Source organism: Sminthopsis crassicaudata, chromosome 5 (assembly GCF_048593235.1).
Source record: "Sminthopsis crassicaudata isolate SCR6 chromosome 5, ASM4859323v1, whole genome shotgun sequence".
In the NCBI taxonomy this organism is placed as follows: Eukaryota; Metazoa; Chordata; class Mammalia; order Dasyuromorphia; family Dasyuridae; genus Sminthopsis; species Sminthopsis crassicaudata.
This window is the reverse complement of record NC_133621.1, coordinates 147,289,371-147,311,463: the sequence shown is the minus strand read 5'-3', so window position 1 is coordinate 147,311,463 and position 22,093 is coordinate 147,289,371. Positions and strand designations below refer to the sequence as shown.

The window sequence follows — 22,093 nt, the reverse complement described above, 5'->3', positions numbered from 1 at the left end:
AGCTGTGTGATCCCGGGCAGATAATATAACCCTGTTTGCCTCAGTTTATAAGCTAGACTAGTACATGGCAAACCATTCCAGTATCTTCTCCAAAAACAACCGAATAGGGTCACAAAGAATCACACACAAATGTGCCAGGCACTGGACTAAGCACCAGGGATGCAAAGAAAGGCAAATGAGACAACCCCTGTGTCCTTGAGGAGCTCACAATCTGACGAACCATTGAGAATTGTGACTACTTTGATAAAACCTACCTCCTCAGAGGAAGGAAGTCCAGAATCTCACAATAATCAAAAAGTATACATTGTATTCAGAGAAGGACAGAGTTCTGATGGGTGTAACTCAGAGAAATGAAGAAGGTCTCCTGGGAAGTATCTTTGGGAAAAAAGCCTTTTCTACTTACTAAAATACTTCCCCCCTCTCTCTTTCTTCTATCAGGAGGAGTAAGTTTCTATTCCAAAGCCTATCTATTTTTTGTTTCCTGAAAGTCTTTTTTACATAGCTGTTAAAACTAGTATCTTCTTGTCAGTTTTAAGCTAAAACTATGGTTAATCAAAGCATTAGTCATCTTCATGTATTTCAGGGTATTCAAGAGTAATCAAAAAGGCTTAGGCTTCTATAAGCAGAGAATTTCTTTGGCTGGGAGTTAAACAACCTAGAGAGATTTTATTGATAGACATCTATATAACTGTAAGTAGAGAAGATGAATCCATGGGAATCTAGTTTGTCATGGATTCCCCTGGGAATCCATGAGCTAACAGTCAGCTGAAAGCAGCTTCCCCGCCAGTCTCTCATAGATAGTTGGCCTCTTGCCACTCTTCCCAATTGTTTTCTCCTCAGGCAGATTCAAAGAACCCTATTCTTCTCTCCCCACCAGGGGAAGCGCAAAAACCACTAAGGGAAAGGTCACCTACCTGAGTTTTGATCTTTATATTCAATTGCCTACTGCATTCTTCCTCATGAAAATTCTATAGGAATCTTAAATGTCATATTTAAAACAATGCATTATCTTTTCTCAACTACCTATTATCAAAAAAACCTCTTGAAACTCAGCAGGGTTGGGAAGTAAGTCCAGGACAAATTGCTGCTGCCCACTCTTTTCCTAGTTGCAAGCTAGTCCAGGAATAGTGTTACACAATCAATGCTCTTTTAGAGTGAGAGAAGAATCCTTTATTCATCATTCTCACAGGTGAGACACATTTACCACAGAAGAGAGAGCAAGCTTTATATTATTAGTTTGGTTCTTTACCCCACCCAGCCTTCAAGGCTCCAATTGGCCCAGTTTTGATTTACAATTTGAATGAGTTACAATTGGTCAGATTCACAGTCTTAGTTACAATTGGTTGATTTACAATCCTCTTTATTCACCATTCCATATGTCAAAAGGCTTGTCATTGACGCTAGCCAGTTTGGGCTGGTTTAGGTCTGGGCCCTTTGAACTGAAAGTTGGTTATTTAGCCAGTTCCTTGATTTCACACAGTGATTGGTTGGAGATATCTTAAACACCACCACCCCCTTCATCCTATTCTGACAATATCTGAGGAAACCTAATGTCCCATATTTCTCACACACTCTCTTTTTTAACTTCTGGAAGACCTGGCTTCAAATCCTATCTCATTTACTATATGACTTTGGACCTAATTAATTTCTGTATTCCTATTTCTAAACGTTTAAGGTCCCTTCCAGATCTGAGCATTGTGGATACCAGTTCATATTAAATTTTCTGAAGATAGATATGTGTTGAAGACACAAACAAGGGCAAAAACAAACTGAATGCAAAACTGGAATAGTACTATCAGAATAATTTGAGGGAAACTAAATGTCAGGATAAAAGTGTAGACCAGTAAGAAAAGCTAAAACATCAATCCAGCCCAGTGATAGCTGAAGCAAGGCTCATCCAGCAGCAAAATGATTCTTTCGATGTGAACTTCATGGGACATATTTCATGGTGAAAATGTGTTTAAGGGGCAGCTAGGTGGCGCAGTGGATAGAGCACCAGCCCTGAATTCAGGAGGACCCGAGTTCAAATGTGGTCTCAGACACTTAACACTTCCTAGCTGTGTGACCCTGGGCAAGTCATTTAACCCCAGACTCAAAAAAAAAAAAAAAGAAAGAAAGAAAGAAAGAAAGAAAATGTGTTTAAGTCTGGGCTCATACTCTTTTAAGGACCAGGAAGAAATTTAATAGGCATACAGTGTAATAAGTTTCATCTCGAGTGTAAGGAATCAATTTCACAATGACAAGATGACAAAGTGACAAGTTTTTAATCAGAAAAAAATCAGAAGAGGTTTCAGATGATTATAAATGTAATTAGATAACAGGCTGTTGAGGTGATCAGAAAAACTAATATTTTGATCAATATTTGAGAGGCATAGTTTCCAGAGACAAAAAACTAAGATTTACTGTGCATTCAACCTGGTTAGAATATATATGGAATATTCTATTCAGTCCTGGGCACCAAAGTTTAGGGAGGACAGTGATAAATTTAAGTAATGAATGGAAGGCAAAAATAGTGAGGGACTTCCGTCCGTGTTTTTTGGTAATAGATTTAAAGAACTCAGACTGCTGAGTCTGCAAAAAAGAATACTTCAGGGAGATGTTATACCAGACTTTCCAGAGCTTGGAAAAAAGTAGAAAAGGGATTGGTATGTGAAAAGGGGAGAAATTTAAGCATAGCAGTCAAAAACAGAAGAGCTGTCAAAAAGTGGACAAGTTATGGGGCCTATATCCCAAAGAGATAAGAGAAAAGGACCCACATGTGCAAAAAAGGCACCTCTTTTTGAACTGGAAATTGAATGGATATGCACCAATTGGGGAATGGCTGAATAAGTCTGGTATATGAATGTAATGGAATATTATTGCTCTATAAGAAATTAACAACAGGATGATTTCAGAAAAGCCGGTTAAGACTTATCTAAACTGATGCTCAGTGAAGTGAGCAGAGCCAAGAGATTGTACCCTGTAACAGCAAAATTATGAGATCAACTATAATAGGCTTATTCGCTCTTCTCAGTATTAGGGTGATCCAAGACAATTCTAATACACTTAGGATGGAAAATGTCATCTGCATCCAGAGCAAAATTTGAAGATTGAATGTGGATCAAAGCATATTTTCACCTTTTTTTTTAAGTTTCTTTCTGATGGGGCTTTTTTCCCCCTTTTGGTCAGCTTTTTCTTGTATAACATAACAAATACGGAAGCATGTTTTAAGTATTGTACATGCATAACCTATATCAGATTATTTGGGAAGGGGAACATAAGAGAAAGAGGAAAAAAATTGGACCACAAAATCTTACAAAAATCAATGTTGAAAATTATCAAGGGGCAGCTAGGTGGCACAGTGGATAGAGCACCAGCCCTGAATTCAGGAGGACCCTAGTTCAAATCTGGTATCAGACACTTAACACTTCCTAGCTGTGTGACCCTAGGCAAGTCACTTAACCCAAGACTCAAAAAAAAAAAAAAAAAAAGAAAAGAAAAGAAAAAGAAAAGAAAATTATCTCCACATGTATTTGGAAAAATAAAGTACTATTGAGGAAAAAAAAAAAGTTGAAACTACCTCAGTAAGTAAGCACTATCTTCTATTAGAATTCCTTGAACAAAAGTTAGATTCATATTATTGTTCTGTAAGAAATGACCAACAGGATGATTTCAGAAAGGCCTGAAGAGACTTACATGAACTGATGCTGAGTGAAATGAGCAGGACCAGGAGATCATTGTATACTTCAACAACAATACTATATGATGATCAATTCATATGGACATGGACATCTTCAACAATGAAATGAACCAAATCAGTTCCAATAGAGCAGTAATGAATTGACCAGCTACACCCAGCAAAAGAACTCTGGGAGACGACTATGAATCACTACATAGAATTCCCAATCCCTCTATTTTTGTCTGCCTGCATTTTTAATTTACTTCATAGGCTAATTGTACACTATTTCGAAATCCGATTCTTTATGTGTATATATTGTATTTAATTTATACATTTAACATATTTAACATGTATTAGTCAATCTGCCATCTGAGGGAAGGGGTGGGAGAAAGGAGGAGAAAAACTGGAACAAAAGGTTTGGCAATTGTCAATGCTATAAAATTACCCATGCATATAAAGCTATATTTAAAAAAAAGAAAAAAAGCATGCAGTAGAGATTCCTTCAGGTGAATGTGTTAGATTAGGTGGCTATTGAGGTCCACCAATTCAAATTCTATGATTTTGTGAGTCACATCTTCTGGCTTTTACTAGCCCAGTCCTTAGTAGTTTATGTGGGGAAATGGCAAAGGTACTTAAAAAAAATGAGTCCTAGGTAAAGGACATTGTACTTGAAACCAGAGGACCCAAATTCAAATACTAACTTTGCTGCTTATTAACTGTGTGATCTTATGCAAAGCTTATTGAATTTCATTTTCCTTTAACATAAAAGTGAGGGGACTATCTAGATGATCTCTCAGGCTTTTTTTCCCTAAAACCTATTAAGATGTGAGTCAGAACAAGTAAGACTAATCAAATAAATTCAGAAGATGATGTATGGAAACTTAACTTTCCTTATTGAAATTTTGTATGTACTTAACTTTTTGTTTTCTTTCCACCTCACCCTCCCAATAAAATTGGGGCAAACTCAAAGGTGAAGATTTTTGTTTTCACCTTTGTGTCCCTAGCACTTACCACAGTGACTTGTATTTAGCAGATCATAAATGAATGTGGAATTTGAGGAATCCACCAAACTAGGTATGTATTACACTAGACAAAGGCTAAATCCATCTTCAGCCTTCTAGTAGCTATGTGATTCTGGGCAAATCATTTAACATCTATCAACCTCATTTTCCCCAACTGTAAAATAGAGGTAATAATGCTGCCTACCTCACAGATTTGTTCTGAAGATCAAATGCAATATTGTACATCACTTAAGCATAGTATTTGGCATATAGCAGGCACTTATTAAATGCTTGTTCCTATCCCCTCACTTTCCCCAATTTTAAGATGGAATCCCTTACAAGCTATCTCATGAAAAAGACGATGAAAAAATAAAAAAGGTAGCAAGATTTACTCCTTAAAAGGTAATCATTCAAAATATCAAGTCAACAATTTATAGTCCCTTTTCATCTGCATAAATTCTTATGAGAATGACTTATGTATACACCCTGAGAGTCCCTTGACAAAAATTGGAATATTAGAATACGGTTTTGCAGATAATTTTCTATCACACCTTTAAGATTTCATTAATTGAAAGTCACAGAGAATAGAAGATCCCACTGATATTTATAATTTATACATCTGAAGTTGTAAACCAAAATACAACCTCAAAGATTCTTCTTAAATTGAGGGTCACTTGTTTTTCAATCAAGTCTGACTCTTCATGACCTCATCTTGGATTTTCTTGACAAAGACTCTGGAGTAGTTTGCCATTTCCTTATCCAGTTTATTTGACAGATGAAACTAAAGCAAACAGGGTTAAATGAATTCCCCAGGATTACATAGCTAATGTTTGAGGCAGTATTTGAACTTGGGTTTTCATGACTCCAGGCCCAATTCTCTATTCATTACATTCAAATTTTTACAAAATTCTAGGATCCAATGAATACTAACATTGTGAGATATGAAACAAAAGGAAAACATTACAATATTTGCCAGTAACAAGAAAGCATTCCGGTTTAAAATCCAAATTATTATCTACTGATAACAGTCATGGCTTTCTAAATGCTAATTGAGATATAATGATTTCCCAGTAAAATCAATCTATAGGGAACTTGCTTGCTTGTCCAATGTAGATGGTTAGACTGAAGTGGATTAAAACTTAAATCCAGAGGCAGCTAGCTGGTACAGTGGATAAAGTTCTGGCCCTGAAGTTAGGAAGACCTAAGTTCAAATCCAGCTATGTGACCCTGGGCAAATCACTTAACCATATTGCCTCAGCAAAAAACAAAAACAAACAAACAAACAAAAAACCCAACATAAAAACAAATCTACTGACCCAGTCCTATATGTACAAACATACACACATATATACATATACATAAAGCTAAGTGTATATCTATATGTATGTATCTATGCATGTGATCAAAACTGTGTTATCTGTGTGTATGTGTGTGTTTATATGTATATATCTCTCTCAATAAATTGTGTTCAGGCTTGAACAGAAGCAGATCTGGTGGGACAGCATTTAGGAAATTGTTTCAAGGAGATAGAAAGATAAAAAAAATTATCCCTAAATGTAGCAGTATTAGAAAAACTTATTTCTAAAGCCAGCCTTCTTTTGGTGATATATAATTACAATGGAAAAATTCATGATAGGCAAAAATAGGCTGAATATTAAAATGATGTGGGTGGGGGAAATGTCATAAAGTACAATATCCTAGATAAATGACTATTTATGACAAGTGCAATTATATTGCAAAAACCAAAAACATTTTGGACTGTCATGAATATTTGTTGGTATCCTTGAGATTAAATGGATCTTCTATGGAAGATTTAGGGAAAAATAAACACAAGGATAACACAGAATATGTTACAGACTATATTCTGTGAGAGGAAGCTTTAACACCAAAGCTATGTCCAAAAAGAACCAATTTCTAATATTATAACCAATTCATCCTTACGCTGATTCTCCCATTAAGGTTTATCAGCATGGTATTAAAACTTAACTCTTTATTATCATTCTCTGTTCATAGTGTTTATTCTTATTCCATGATGTAAGTGATAGCTCAGGAAAAAGTACAAAAGACACTTGAAATCAAAATACCTTTACCCACCTTAAAGATTGGCAAACAATGTAATTTGGTGAAAAGTATGTGGGACCTAAGACACATGAACTGGGTTCAAATTTGAACTACAAACATTAAACACAGATAAATCATAATCTTTCTAGGTTTCATTTTCCTCATTAATAAAGCAATGGCACTGGACTAGATGACTCCAAGGTATTCCTTCCAACTTAAGTTATATTGTCTCTGTGTATCAAATGGTAAATAAGGAAATTCCATAAAGACAAAAGAATAAAGTTGAATAGACTTAGAACTCAGAGTTGAGTTCTTGCTCAAAGGATTTATTTTATTGCAAGTGTTTTAAGTATTTAAAACAACTATTCTAACACAAGTACAAAATGCAATGGAAATGAACTATTTTTTATATAACATCTGGAAATAAAGGGTTTGGTAGGGGACTGTCTACTATTCAATGAGCTATCACTCAGGGGACAAAAATCATCCTGTTCCTCTTTTTTTTTTTCTTTTTTTCTTTTTTTTTTTAAAAAGCATTTCTAGGGCTTCCTAATTCCTAATTTAGCACTTTTATCTTTTTTGGGGGGTGAGTGGTAGTGATTGTAACCCGCTTTAGGGGGAATTGGAAGCATGTTCTGTCAAACCAGCCCAGTGCCCCCACCCCATTACTTACACTTAAAAATCATGGTTATATACAATTTTGGATTATGCTGTACCTTATTCCCTGCCATTAGCAAACTAATAAAACATTGAATGTAATTAAATTAATAATCAACAATATTTAGCCTGTTTTTAAGAGCAATGGAAAAACACAATAATCTTCACCTTGATTAAAAGCACATTATTTAGAATGTTCAAATTCTGCCAGCTAACAAGAGTTAGAGATGATGAGGCAAAAACAGTTATTGAAAATTAAGGAAACAATTACAAAGCATAAATATAAAAAAGATTTATCATCAGGCTTTTATAGCAGTTATTGAAAGGCAAGTTCTCTCAAAATCCAAAGATCTGTGCCTTCTCTAATTGAATCAAAACTGTTTTTACGTATTCATGTTACATGAAAAATGTGTTCCCCAATGATAGAAGCTTCACTAGATGACATGAACAAATAATATATAAGTTTCCATTAAAATAAGTATGCTTTTCCTGTACTAGGAAGAGAATTTTATATTTAGGAAAAATAAATTTTAGTAGCCCCATTAAACTCTTCTGTTTACCTGTCTAATATTTAGTGATACTATATCAGAGGAATGATTCAAGACAAAGAAAATCTATGTACAAAATTGTTTCAAAATGAAGACACACACACACACACACACACACATACACACACACACACACACACACCTTGTGCTAGACCAACCTAATCTCTATTGAGGAGGTCAACAACCTTATTGACAGGGGGTGCAAGAGTATGGGGCAAGAATATGAATATGGCTTTATTAAAGCTTTCAACTAAGTACCACAAATGTTCAATTCTTATTTAACTACCTGAGTATGAAATACAGGCATATAACTTGAATAAATCAGAAAAGAGCATTGCAGATGATACCAATAAGGTACCTTGGGATTTTTTCTAAGGTCCGTCTATCAATTTAATAATTTAACAATGCTGCACCCATAGTTGAGTATAAAACCAACTTAGGAAATATTTTTTATACCTTTAGTGACCAGAATGTTTTATATGGTTGATGAAATGACAAATGAATGAAAAGAAAATTTTGCACTCTGATGGTTAGAGAAATGGAATGTATTATAACTGGGAGACACTATTAATAGCATTAAAAAGTGAAAATATTTATTTGCCACAAAATGTAGTCCACAGGATCTCAAAATGTGTCACTTAAAAGATGTTTTTGTTATTATTACCACCCCCAGCAAAACAAGGGGAATAATCATGGTACAAGGCTGTGGCAGAGCCACAGAGGAAGTTCTGTACCCCTTGATTCTTTGCATTTCACCTCCATAGGGATGTATGCATTTAACAGAATTATTAAATTATCAAAATACAGAGAGGTTTTAACTATAGCATATACAGGAAGATATATTAAAAAACAACCATTATGGGCTGCTTTTAGGTGTGCCTTCCTATAAGTTGAAAAGTTTTAAGGCTCATATATTTTGGAGACAGAATCTAAAGGCATTTTATTGCAGTGTATATTACCTTAGTACTTAAAGGCCTATGAGAACTAAGTAGCCATTTTTATCTTATTGGAAAATTGGAAAGAAAATCAAGCCAGATCTTGCTAAATATAGCAATTCCTCCTCCCCAATAATTAACAGGAAAATATTCCTTCCTCTCTTCCAATCTTGGTGGGTTAATTTTTATTTCCTGAAAATTCAAGGTGTCAAGATACTTGTTTAGTTTGGGGCAGGAGATAGGAAAAATGGAAGAGTAGAGAAAAGAATGATTTAGCTGTAAATACAGCAAAAGTCTATATGGCCAATATCATAATTTACCTCTTTCCCTCCTTCACCAAACTTTTGTCTTTTTAAGGTACTGATTTCTCCTAAAATTCCAGCCATTCCCAAACCTATATTTCCTACTGTGTAGTTATTAATCTAACCACCAGAACTGAAAAATAGTTTTGCATTAAATGTCATTCATAGTATCATATCTCTTTCCCAGGAAGGTCAACAATTGTAAAGAGTATCTTGATACATGAAACCGGGAGTTGTGGCCACTGGAACAGGAAGCACTAGTCATAGATAAGACCTGGATAAAAGGATAGATGGCTATCTTCAACAAATGCAGTATTTCACATACAAAGCCAAGTAAAAGGCTATGAAAACAATCTGCAAGGAAGTATGGGTAGAAATCTATTAGTTTTCATTTACATTTAACAAGTAGGACATTAATTTTCCATGATGGCAGCTCCAAATGCTATTTTTTTACAACACAGTTGTTACTCTAGCCAAATTGCTATCTTGCCGAGTTCAGCTTTATTTCTAAGTGAAAATAGATTACTGAAATGTGGCTCTGGGTGTACAGGGCCCAAACTATTTTTTTCAAATCAGTTACTTCCTAAAATTTTCCTTTGCCAAGTCAGTTATCTGAGACACCTGCCTTCCAGGAGTGGGTAAAAAGACTCTGAAAGAAGTCTTCTGAAAGAAGTAAAAATTATCATTCCTGGATATGGAAGTTTAATTTTTGCTTTGATATTTTCCCACCATTTAATATATTTTTGTCCTATTCCCCCAGAAAAATATGAGGGGACTTTATAATTGCACCTTACAATAAAAATTAAAGTAATTGGGTATTCTTACTCACAAAGGACTTTGTGCTCTACAAATTCCTAATTAAGTAAGAAATTTTCTCTATTGCAGATTACATTCTATGCACCAACAAAATATGTGGATGGGCCACATGACTTTCTCAGTTATAGTAGTAAGATATTGTTTTAGATCCTATTCTTCTCAATCTTCCACAGAAAGTTTCTATTAATTTTCTTAATGCTGAATTTAAATATGAAAAAGTATGTTCCATATAGCAGTGCTAAATATTTCAAAATTCTCATCTTATTCAGCAACTTAAAAAAAATTGTGCAAAGTATGATACACACATACATATATGTTCTCATAACTGAATCTTAGTTAAAAAAAAAAATGCTTTTCCAGAGTGGGGAATTTAAATATTCACTAGATTTGAATCAGTACATTTGCATTCCATTACCACTTCTAAATGGATACAAACAGCAATAAAAAACATAATAGATCAATGAAACAATTTAACTGAATTTTCAAAAGTCTTTTTTGCAGAACTCAACAATAAAACAAATTTGTTATTATGAACCTTTATTAAGTGGCTCACATTTCAGTAAAAATCACACTAAAAAGATTTTTTTAAAAAAGCTATTTACACTACAGTGCTGACACATTAAAATGGGGGGAAAAAAACTGGTATAAATAAGCTCTATGGAAAAGCCTTGAATTGTCAAAAAGAATTCTGGGCTCATCTTACCAAAAAAAAAAAATATATATATATATATATATATATGTTAATGTCAGCTCTACTCTAAAACCTACAACTCAAATGATTTAAAGACTTCTTTATGTTAAACCTGCAGTGTTTACAGTGCATCTGGCCCTAAGTGCTTTGATACTTCACAGTTATGGACAGGCACTGAGGAATGTTACAAAGCTACATCAATTATTTTCTGTAACAGATATGAGAGCAAGGCATCATCTTGCTTTCAGAATTTTATGAATCTTTACATTATTACATCATGAAATTTTAAAAAAAAGAATTTAAAACTGTATGTACAAATTTAGCACAAAATGTCATCATCTTTTCTATCCAAACTTGGATGTGTTGAACTATGCTGCCTCGTGTCATCTAAATTTACATGACTTCCAGGGCACAATTTTTCTTTTAAATTTTTGCTACTATTTTCAAATTTAGAGTCCATATCAATTTTAAATTCTGTAAATTCAACATGATCCAACTTTGTTTTAATATTTTGACTGTCCAAATTATTAGGCGCTGTAGTTTTTTCAAGAATGTTAATTTTCACCGTTTCCTCTTTAATTTTTACAGATGAAAAGGGTTCATGTTTAATCTGCTGAAGTTCATACTTAGTAGGTTTGTCTGAAAAATTGGAATCCGAGGTGGTTTTGCTTACAGTACAAATTATGCTATCAGTATGAAGTCCAAGAACTGATGGCATATGATCTGTTGAAGTGCCTACATCCAAAGTATCTGCATTCTGAGAGGTGTCACCCTCTGAATGATACAGCTTGAGCCGAATATGCCATGCTAAACTGCATACAGCTGAAACAGTCTTGAACTGATGTACAACATTCCTTGGAATGAAGTAGATATCATTATCATATAATTGAATTCTGGCATAGCGAATGCCTTCTCTTCGAAGTTGATTAAGTTTTGCATCATCAACCCATTGGACACACTAGAGAAAAGGAAAAAGGGAATAAAATAAGAAATTTGTTCCATGAAGAAAACTAGCCTGAGTAGAGTCGAATGATTTATAAACACACCTGAGATAGTGGAGGTTCATGCAAATCTAACTGCATTCGTTGAACTACCTCTAAGAAATCTTCAGCATGAAAACAAATTACATCTTTGGTAATACGAGGCTGATCAGGCCTAGAAAAAAAAAAATTAGAGTTAAAAATTCACACCATTGTTTCTCCTCACTTCTGATTCCCCTTTCCCCCCAACTAATGCAAAGATTTTAGCAAAAATAAAAGCAAATTAGGGACAAAACAACAATCTTTTAAGTTAACATATTGTTATAAAATGTATCTTAAGATTTCTTTTAAAGAATTAAACAAGTATGAGGAGTCAATTGTCCACTTCTTACAACTACTACTGACCATCTACTAAATAAACCAAAACAAACATATCCAGAGACCATGGAATCCTGAATTCTCAGGAATCTCATATGTGTGTATATGTGTATATACATGTATGTGTGTGTGTGTGTGTGTATGTATGTGTGTGTGTTGGGGGGGTTGTCTTTAGTTTTTAAGAGTAGTATTTTCTACTTCTAAATACATGCAAAGATAAGTTTTCAACATTTACATCTGCAAAACCTTGTGTTTCAAAATTTTCTTCCTCTCTACCCCCTCCCCAAGACAGTCAGCAATCTGATAATAACTTAAACATGTGTGATTTTTCTAAAGCATTTCCCTTTTATCAGGCTGCACAAGAAAAATCAGATCAAAAGTGAAAAAGTCTGTGTATCTTAACAAAGGTTAAGAATTCCTGGATTAAAATATTACCAGGTAAAAATTCTTTCTACATATTTTATGTGATATTCTGCCAAAAATGATGCTTCCCCTGTTTCTCAAGGAAAATGCAAAAACCTTAAAAAAATAAAGTATCTGACATATATCTATCTTCAGCTTTATGAACAGCAAAATATAAGAAAGGATCCTAGAGGCAGACTAATTATAAATCAAAGCAAAAAAAAAAAAAATGTGTGTATATATATAATATATATATATATATATATATATATATATATATATATATATTATATATATATAGTAATATTCTGCCACTACTATTGTGGTTTTTCTCAGAAAAACCACAATAGTAGTGGCAGAATATTACTTTCAATATCTAAGGGAAATAGAGGTATATACGTGGGAAGCATAATTATTATAGTGAAAAAGAACTCACACCTGGGAATGTACTATCCCAGCGTCTGCCCAAGGCAAGCTGTTACACAGAATCCTGGACATAAGCCATTGAGTACTGTGGCAGATAATTGCATCTCACACCCTTACAGGATCCCACAAGATCCCTGGCTCCAGAGTGCACTCAAATTCAGGTTCTGTCCTAACCAGAAATTTAATGCAACAGTAAAACTTCTCATGCCACTGATTTATATAGGAAAACCTGCCTAATTAGGACAAGAAATTTAGAGAAATTTCTCAAGGGAGTACTTGCATAATATACAAAGAATGGTTTAACAGCAAATTAATATGTAAAAAAAATTTCTAAAAACAATGTTTATACTATTTAAGAGGACTATTTATTAAAAAGGCACTGAATTTATAGCACATTTATTAAAGCAGAATTATCTAACACAGGTTGTTCTCACCCCAGCTTCAAGTATATTTGAAAGTAATAAAACTATAATTCAAACTAACTCCCTTCTGGCCTTTTTTCCCAATCATAAACTAGAAAGTTTTTTTTTTTTTGTTTTTTTTTTTTTTTTTTGTTTTACAATATAGAAGTTCTAACTACTTTAATATTAACTCCTAAACTAGGATACAATATATGTGCAGTGACAATATTTTCCAAATTAAAAACAAGATGGCCTGAAAAAGAGATTCTTTTTTGTGAAACTTATAAATCTACCTTCTTTTCTTGAAACTAATACTAACCAGGAAAATCCAGAATATAAGCTCATTACACATGCATACTGCTGCTGCTCAGTTGTCTTTTAGTCATGTCTAAACTTTTTTGGGATTTTCTTGGCAAAGATACTAGAGGTTTGCCATTTCCTTCTCCAGCTCATTTTATAGATTAGGAACTGATGACTTGTCCAGAGTCACACAGCTAATAACTGTTTTGAGGCCAAATTTAAACTCAAAAACATGAGTCTTCCCAATTCCAAGGCCAGTATTCTGTCCCCTATGCCATCTAGCTGCCACCTCAAATGCATAGGATTCCTAATTTACCAAAAGTTGTTAGCAAAAATTCATTTAACAGCTGGTTGCTTAAAATTTCAAAATTCTTCATGAGTAAGGATGATGTATGTTTTTGCTAATAAAGAAAAATAATAACATTTCATGCTAGAAAAATATAAATAGAATACAATGAATAATTATAATGACAAGAGAGGCACTAAGAATATTTTAATCAGGCCATATTTTGAAAATTATTTCTTGAGATAATTGATCCTTTTATATTTTTCAAAAGATAAATGTACTCAAATTTAACAAATACTTATTAAGCACTGACTATACGGAGGGTTCTTATTATGCTAGGTTTGGAAGAATACAAAATTCAGATAAGAACACGCCTGTATTGCCAATACAGCTTTAATCACAGGAATGATGTATGTTTAACCTGAAGTGAGAATCAGTATTGGAGAATTCAATTGTATGGGAAACTCACTACTTAGTTCATGCCTTTAATTTTCAGAGAGTTTTGTTCACATGTCAGTTGGTTGTTTAGATTTTCAAATTCGTTTTCTAAAATAAAAATGTTACAAATAAATGATGCCCAGGTTCTCAGAAAATACCAGGTGCCAAATCCTGGCATATATAAGAGCAAGTCACTTAATCTCTTTAATGCCTCACATAACTAATACAATGATTTTAATATTTTATTATACTAAGTAAAAGAAAAGGGGATTGCACAAATCAGCATATACCTTTATGTAGAAATTTCTTTTTAATTACATAATAAATTCAACATGCAATTTTCAAAACTGTCCTGTTTGTCTATTTTTTTTTTTACTAACTCTCCTTTTATTCTGTTATGTTTTTAGAAAAATACATCAATTGCCTTCTGTTTCAACTTAAAAAAATTTTTTTGGATACCAAATCATCAGAGTACATCTTAGGAAGAAAGCAATCTAAATAAAGAATTCACCTTAAGGAGTAAATATAGGATTTTAATTTTCCTAGGAAAAAAATCTACAATAAAAAAAAGGTTTGCTAACCTCACAATTTTGTTACAATTTTGTAAAGTAGCTTCTACAGTAGTTAGAGGATTCAGAACTAGGAGTGACCTTGCCTTACATCATCTTTCTCATGAGCTTTCTCATTTTACAGATGAGGAAACAAAAGCCAAAAGATGGAAAGGGGGTTGCTCAGTAAGTAGCAGAATGGAGAAATGAACATGGTACTTTACAATTTCTTCACAGGTTTGAATATACAGGTTTTCTAAAATTCAGTTCGGTCAAGTAAAAGTTAATTGCTATTCACAGAGAATAGAAAAGTCAAAGACATCAAACTTGCAAAATATGTTTATAGATATGTATAATACAAGGCAATTTCAGGAGTAAGGGATGACTTTCAGTTGCCAGATATAGTAAAGGGCAGAGGAGGCTGATAACAGTGAAGGCTTCATGAAGCCCTGAAAGGTTTATAAGAGGTGAAGAAAATAGTGAGAGAGTATAATCTCAACTGTAAGGATAATTTATAAAATTCTCAAAAGAGAGAAAACAATCTATAGTTCATCTAACTTTAGTTATTGGTAGTTCAGTGTGGATAGAATGTAAAGGAGAAATATAGGTTGGAGGCACACTATGGAGAATCTTGAATATACACTAAATTTCTTTCTTTTCTTATGAAGAGCTCCTGAAGATTTTTGAGATGTGGTCAGACCTAAGCCCTGTTAAGATTTTGGCAGACGTGTCTAAACTAAACTTCAAGGAGCAATTAGGAAACCATTACAATAATACAGGTGCTTGAAATAAAGCAATAGTCCTGCGAAGAGAAAAACAGATATGAGAAATGCTGTGAAAACAAGTCTTAGCAAGTGACTGGATAAGAGAGTTAGGAAAAGGCTAGAAGATGACAGAAAGAAAAGTCAAATTATGAACAAGAGAAGTGGTGCCCTCAAGAAAAATAAAGAAGCTTAAGAGGAATAAAAGTTTAGAGGGAAAGATGAGTTTTGTTATAGGCATGATACATTTCAGATGTATGTGGGATATCCAGGTAGAGGAGATAATCAGGCATTTTGCTGTTCAGAATAGAAATCAGGAAAAAATTAGAACTACAAGCAGAGAGACTAGTTAGGAAGCAATTATAGTAGAAAGGTGATGGTTTTACAGTCATTTCAGTAGAAATGAATCTATTGTAGGAAAAGAAAAACTTCAAAGTTTGTTTTCCTCATCCCAGCTTCTACTTCTATTTTCTTCCCCACTCCCAAAACCCAAAAATTTTCATGACAAGGGAAAATAAGGAGGTCAAAGAGAGAATGGTAATTTTTATGTTTACTATATATTATGTTGATTCCTACTGGTGTGCATAGATAGCACCAAAAAGAGCGGAAAAATCTCTACCTATATACTATTAGGCCAAAAACTCCACAAAATGCAAAATGTATAGTAAAGATGTTTAAAAATAATCTAAAGTGGACCAACAGCTCAATTAAAAAGGCTTCACCAAGATTAAATTTACAGGACTACAGTATAACAATCTATTCTTGAACTGTATTCCAATTCTCCAAACAAGTCAGTTCAGCAAAAACAAAAGTGAATTTAAAAAAGCTAGCTTTATGACACAAAGGAAAATATTAAGAGTATAAAGAAAATCTGAAAGTAAAATTCTTAAGTATTCTGCAAAAGCTGTGGAATTTTAAAAATCCAGTTTTGTCCACAAACGTACTGTATTAAAGTACATTATAATACTGCTACCTAATTCAATTCTCCAATTTTTTTTTTGACCATCCAATCATATATTGGAAATAATGAGCATTCCACTTGATCAAATAGTGATCAACAAGAGTCTCATAGTTTTGAAGTTCTTTTTTTCATCTCTAAAATATTTCCATCCCAGAAGCCTTTCAAAGTTGTTATATGAAAGCATTCACTTTCCTTATTTGGACTTTTTTTCCCCAAGACAAATACCACCAAAACATTAGCAAGATAATTTTATAGCTAATTCTAAAAGGAAAAAGTTTAGTTTCAGATTCTATTATGTTTTAAGGAGACTACCATTTTCTGGCATGACACATTACACTACAAATAACCAAATGATAATTGCCTGAATCTCAGTAAATTGAAAAATATATATCTTGATTAAATTGGGGCATGCCATCATAAATATTAATATAACCCTGTTAAATCTATTTTCTAAGATTTAATATAGAGAAACATCTCGGTGTTTGAGGGAAGAGGTGAAAATGGGAGAAAATAATCTTATGCTATTAGAAAGAAAATTCACTGAAAATCTTTTAATTATTTTATTAATAATTTTATACTGATTTTATTCATTAACTTTTAAAAACACAACTATAGTTGAATATTACAACAAAAACAAAGTAAGTGTGTTAAGATTATTTTACTCCTTCCTTCATTCATTACTGTCAAGCCAGTATAACAATGACTAACATTCACTGGCCCTAGTTTGCATGAAATACCACCTCTTGGATGATGCTCTTCATCCTCATAAGTTTCTCAGTTATAATGGTATATTCTTTCTTGAAATGAATTCAATTAATGAATAGAAAACAGTAACATATTTAACATGTATTGGTCAACCTGCCATCTAGGAAAAGTAACATATTTAATATGTATTGGTCAACCTGCCATCTGGGGAAGGAGGGCAAAAGTTGGAACAAAAGGTTTTGCAGTTGTCAAATCTGAAAAATTACCTATGCATATATCTTGCAAATAAAAAGCCATAATAAAAAAATGAATATAAAACAGACTGGATAATATGAATAGAAAAATAAAAAATCCTTTATCTATATTCTCCAATTCAACATAATTAAAAGACATTTTTTGTTTGCTTTATTTATGTTTTACTTTAAAGTGATACTATCTTACTAAGTTTCTGAGATTAAATTTTCAAGATACCCTCTCTTTGGATTTCTTGGAAAGTACATACATTCTTGACAAATGTGTAATATTTCATATTTACATACATACATATATGTATATAAGCTTCATTTAAAATCTCAACAAGTAGGCCTTTTTAATAAAAATTCTGAATCTCAGTAAATTAAAATTTTTGAGCTAAAGTCTTATGTCTTTTTATACTATAAGACACATTGCTATTTGAAAGTCTCCCAGCATTTTGGAAGCAGATAAGGACTTCAGACAAGACAGTTTCAGAGGCAAAACAAATGGGTGGAATAGTCTTTCATGCCTTTCCTCATACCACAAAGATCAGAAATGTACACAAAAGCAAGGGAAAGGGACTATTTTATCTCTATCTGTATACATGTTAATACATACAAATAGTTAGAAACCACGATTTCTTTTCAAAGGCAATTATAAAAGAATAAGTATGTTTATAACAGAGAAAAAAATGCTTGGGGAAAAAATAAATGACAGCTGCTAATCTTTCTCAAACAACTATTTCTGAAAAGCTAAAAAATTATTTTCAACAAAACAAAATTAGTTACTTACCATTCCCCACAGTGCACAGCCTTTAGCACTCCAACAGCAGCTGTAGTCTGTCGCTCAAAGCCTTGTCCTATGTGATCTGCATGGGCTCGTGTCCTGTCTTCAAAAAGCATTTCACGGGGCTCACTAGTTCGAGGTAGGTACTGCAGGTTTTTTATTTCATTGGTAGTTCTGTTTTATTTTTAAACCAACAAAACACAACACACATATATTCTTGTGACTTCTTTCAAATTCATGTTTTTCATTGTATAGAGAGGGTTCAAATGAACAAATATTTAAAAGCAAACTACAAAGGGTTGCTTGGCAACAACAGAAATGGCTAATCATCATTTTTATATAACAGATATAAAATTTTTTTAAATCACCTATTCTCAAATTTTTCCTCACTTCCTTGTTACTCCTCTCCACAATCTTTCTCTAAATTCCTTTTTTTCTGATGTTATAAAGGATTGTAAAATATGTAAACCTAGAAGAAATGAGGTACTAGAGAAAAATACTGTTACCTGAATTTTTCTATAGCTTGACTGTTTTCTAGGGTTGGGAAAACATCTTAAAACCCTAAAACATATGAGACCAGTCTACCAATATGCTCATATGCCAGATGCTAATGTGACTCTAATCATTTATTCTGAAGTTAGAATAAGCAAGTGAATGTTTACATCAATAGGCAAAACCCACCTTAATAAAAGTGATTTTCATGAGTAATAAAACTTGATGAGTAGTAAATAGAAAGGTATGTTTTGCCTGTGTTGGTAGAATGAGCTATATCAACAAACACTGTTGAATGATATTTTTTACTCCAATGAAACTTATTTCCTAGATAGCTGAATGAACAGTTTTATCCTTTCTAATCCATTGGATTAATTTAAGATGTGACATAATATATAATACTATTGCTTTCCAATGTTACTAAAGTTGTATATGTTCTATTAAAAAAATTTATTTGGATGTAATACAAGGACAAAACACAATTTACTAGTTATCTATTAATGAACAGCATGATTTGTGGGGAAAGACTACTAAAGATAATCTGACCTCTCCCATTGTAGCAACACCATCACAAGGTATCAACTTTCTTGGCTTGATCAAAATCCATGTCGACAAAATAGAGAAAGTGTCAGTATGTTTAAAGGAACTATATTATGGTTGAGTAGTTGACACAATTCAAAAGAAATGTCATACACTTTAACATATTTAACATGTATGGGACTACCTGCCATCTAGGGAAGCACGAAGTGGAGGGAAGGAGGGGAAAAGTTGAAACAGAAGTTTTTAAAGGATCAATGTTGAAAAATTACCCATACTTATGTTTTTTATATAAAAATCAAAAAATTTATTAATAAAAAAAAGAAATGCCATATGCCATAAGTAGCGGATTTTAGACAAGTAGAAATACTACTACAACAAGTGTCCTCATCTTAAAAATATTCTACCATACATTTCTTTAAAATGAAAGCTTTGAAGACTAGATGATCTCTGAAGTGGCTTCCAACTCTAAATCTATTACCCTATGGTCTTACAGAAATGAGGAAAGTAATATCCTTATATTATCCAAACCACAAATTTTAGAAATTACATTCTCCTAACTTGTATTCTTCCAATACTTGATGTTTAAACACATTACGGGCAGCTGACTTTAGAATGCTGAATTTATAATATCTCATCTAAAAATAGCTGGTCTCTCTGACAGGCAGTACCCTTACATTTCCCTCCAAAGAATAAATTATATCCTAAGTTACCATGCTTGGCAGCCACTATTAGATACTTTCCCAAGAGCCAAGAGTCAGGGAGTGGTGCTACATGAAGTCAGTTAGCTAGAGATACAGAAATGTGTCCTAAAACACATTTTCCCAAATGTTATACAAATAATTTCTTAGTTCTAGAGTAGTCCACAAAAATATATTTAATGTATTGTTTTTGTTCTGAATCTGCAGCTCTTGGTATAAGATGCAATTCAGCTAACTAAGAATCCTAAAACAGTTGCCAAGGCACTGAGAAATTAATAAGTAACTTACCTACAGCCACATAACTAATGTCTGACAAATGTAGAAAACGAACCAAGGCTTCCTGATTGAAAGCTAGCCCTTCAGCCTACGTCATGCTTGCCTCCAGTATAACCTATTTTTAAATTTTATTGACAGAAGTGTGATTTCATCAGTAAAATGAAGTCATGGGGAATAAGGAACTCATTTCTCCCAAGTATGATCAGTACCTAATCTATGACTTATATAATCTTGGAGAGGTGCCTGAGGTTCTGAGGGATTAAGTAATTTCCTACAGAAACAGTGCATCTACAAGGTAGAACTTAAATGTCTATCTTCCAAATTCTAAAATTGGCTTTATATTAAATCATGATGTCTCTCCCAGTTCTAATCTGAAATACAGATGAATGATAATACAAACTAGTACTATTTGTAGAATATTAATTCATCTATATTTATTATGTATTGGATTTACTGGATGAGCCTGGGAAGTGAACTCCATTTATAATAAAATCATTTCTATGGAAAAATGTTTTCAAGACTCTAAACAACCAGTGATCCATTCATAAATTAAGACCTGCCTATGTTCTCTCACACAGAGATTTAGAACTGGAAGAGTTATCTAGTCTAATTGTCCCATTTTTCAAGTGAAAACACTAAGGCCAAAAGAATTGAAGTTAACTTGCCTAAAGCTATACAGACAGCAAATAACAGTAAACATTTGAACACAGATCTTGATTCCTAATCCATTATATCTTCCACACTATCATTTCTGACATTATCTTTTAAAATTGAGTGTGTCTTTCTAAAAACTAAATTAGTACATTTTTATCATTAACATACATAATTCCTAAAATCCTATATATGATTTATGTAGCATGGAAACACCAAGTGGACAACAAAACTAAGGTCCAACATACCTTTTCCTTTTGAAAGGTGACTTTGGCATATCAGCCACAGGGATCATTTGCTCTCCTGGACGTACCCACATGATAGGACCATCATCACTATCTTTCCGACTCTCTAATTTTAGACTAGATAGTGTTCCCCATGGCAGTGTACACTAGAGAGAAATATTTATATTAAAACTGATTTCAAAGTACATTTTCAAATATATTCTTAAATTATAGGACTGTCACAAAATACATACAATCCAAATAGCCTGCATTTTGTAGCAGTCCTATTTTTATACATAAAGACATATATACACACAATTATGTTTCTGGATGTGATCTAAAAAATGGTTTTAAAAATCTGTCAAATAGTTCTTAATAATTTCCCTTCATTCTTAAGGTATTTATTTTTCAAACAACCAATCCACATATATTTATTAAGGATCTACTGTGTGTGCGTACATGCGTCTGTGTGTGTGTGTCTGTGTCTGTCTGGGTTGTGTATGCTTCTCCCCTAGGCATTTTGCAAAGCAATGAGAGATATAAAAACAAAAACAAAACAGTTCTTGTTCTTAAGGAGATGACAATTATCTGAGTGAATAGCATGTTCACACAGAACTACAAACAAAATGTAAACAAGGTAAATACAAGGAAACAAATATAATGTAAACTTGAAGGAGGAGAAAGTAACATTAGAAAGGGGAGAAGGAGATGTAAGATGAGGAAAAACCTCTAGCGGGGTCTATTTTGAACTGTTAAGTACTTCTAAACATACAGAGGTGAGAAAAGACATTTCAGGCATTGAGGGACAGCCTGGGCAAAAGTACAGTCATGGGAGGTAGAATGTCTATGTGAGGAACAACAATGCAGCCATTTTGGCTGGACTACAGAGAGCATGAAGAACAAAACTGTGTGGAGAGGTAGATTGAAACCAGTTTTT

The 22,093-nt window shown here is 33.2% G+C and overlaps 1 protein-coding gene across 1 annotated transcript in view; it reads right to left on the bottom strand.

Moving 5' to 3' along the window:
* Positions 1-10,427: 10,427 nt before the first annotated feature.
* Positions 10,428-22,093, bottom strand: part of RSBN1L (round spermatid basic protein 1 like) — an 84,734-nt gene continuing 73,068 nt past the window's right edge. Inside the window, exons 5-8 of the mRNA XM_074268463.1 lie at positions 21,181-21,323; positions 18,282-18,449; positions 11,716-11,824; positions 10,428-11,627 (exon numbers count right to left, since the gene is read on the bottom strand). Of these exons, the coding sequence (XP_074124564.1) occupies positions 10,989-11,627; positions 11,716-11,824; positions 18,282-18,449; positions 21,181-21,323 (1,059 nt within the window). The 3' untranslated portion in view covers positions 10,428-10,988. The remainder of the gene's footprint in view (positions 11,628-11,715; positions 11,825-18,281; positions 18,450-21,180; positions 21,324-22,093) is intronic.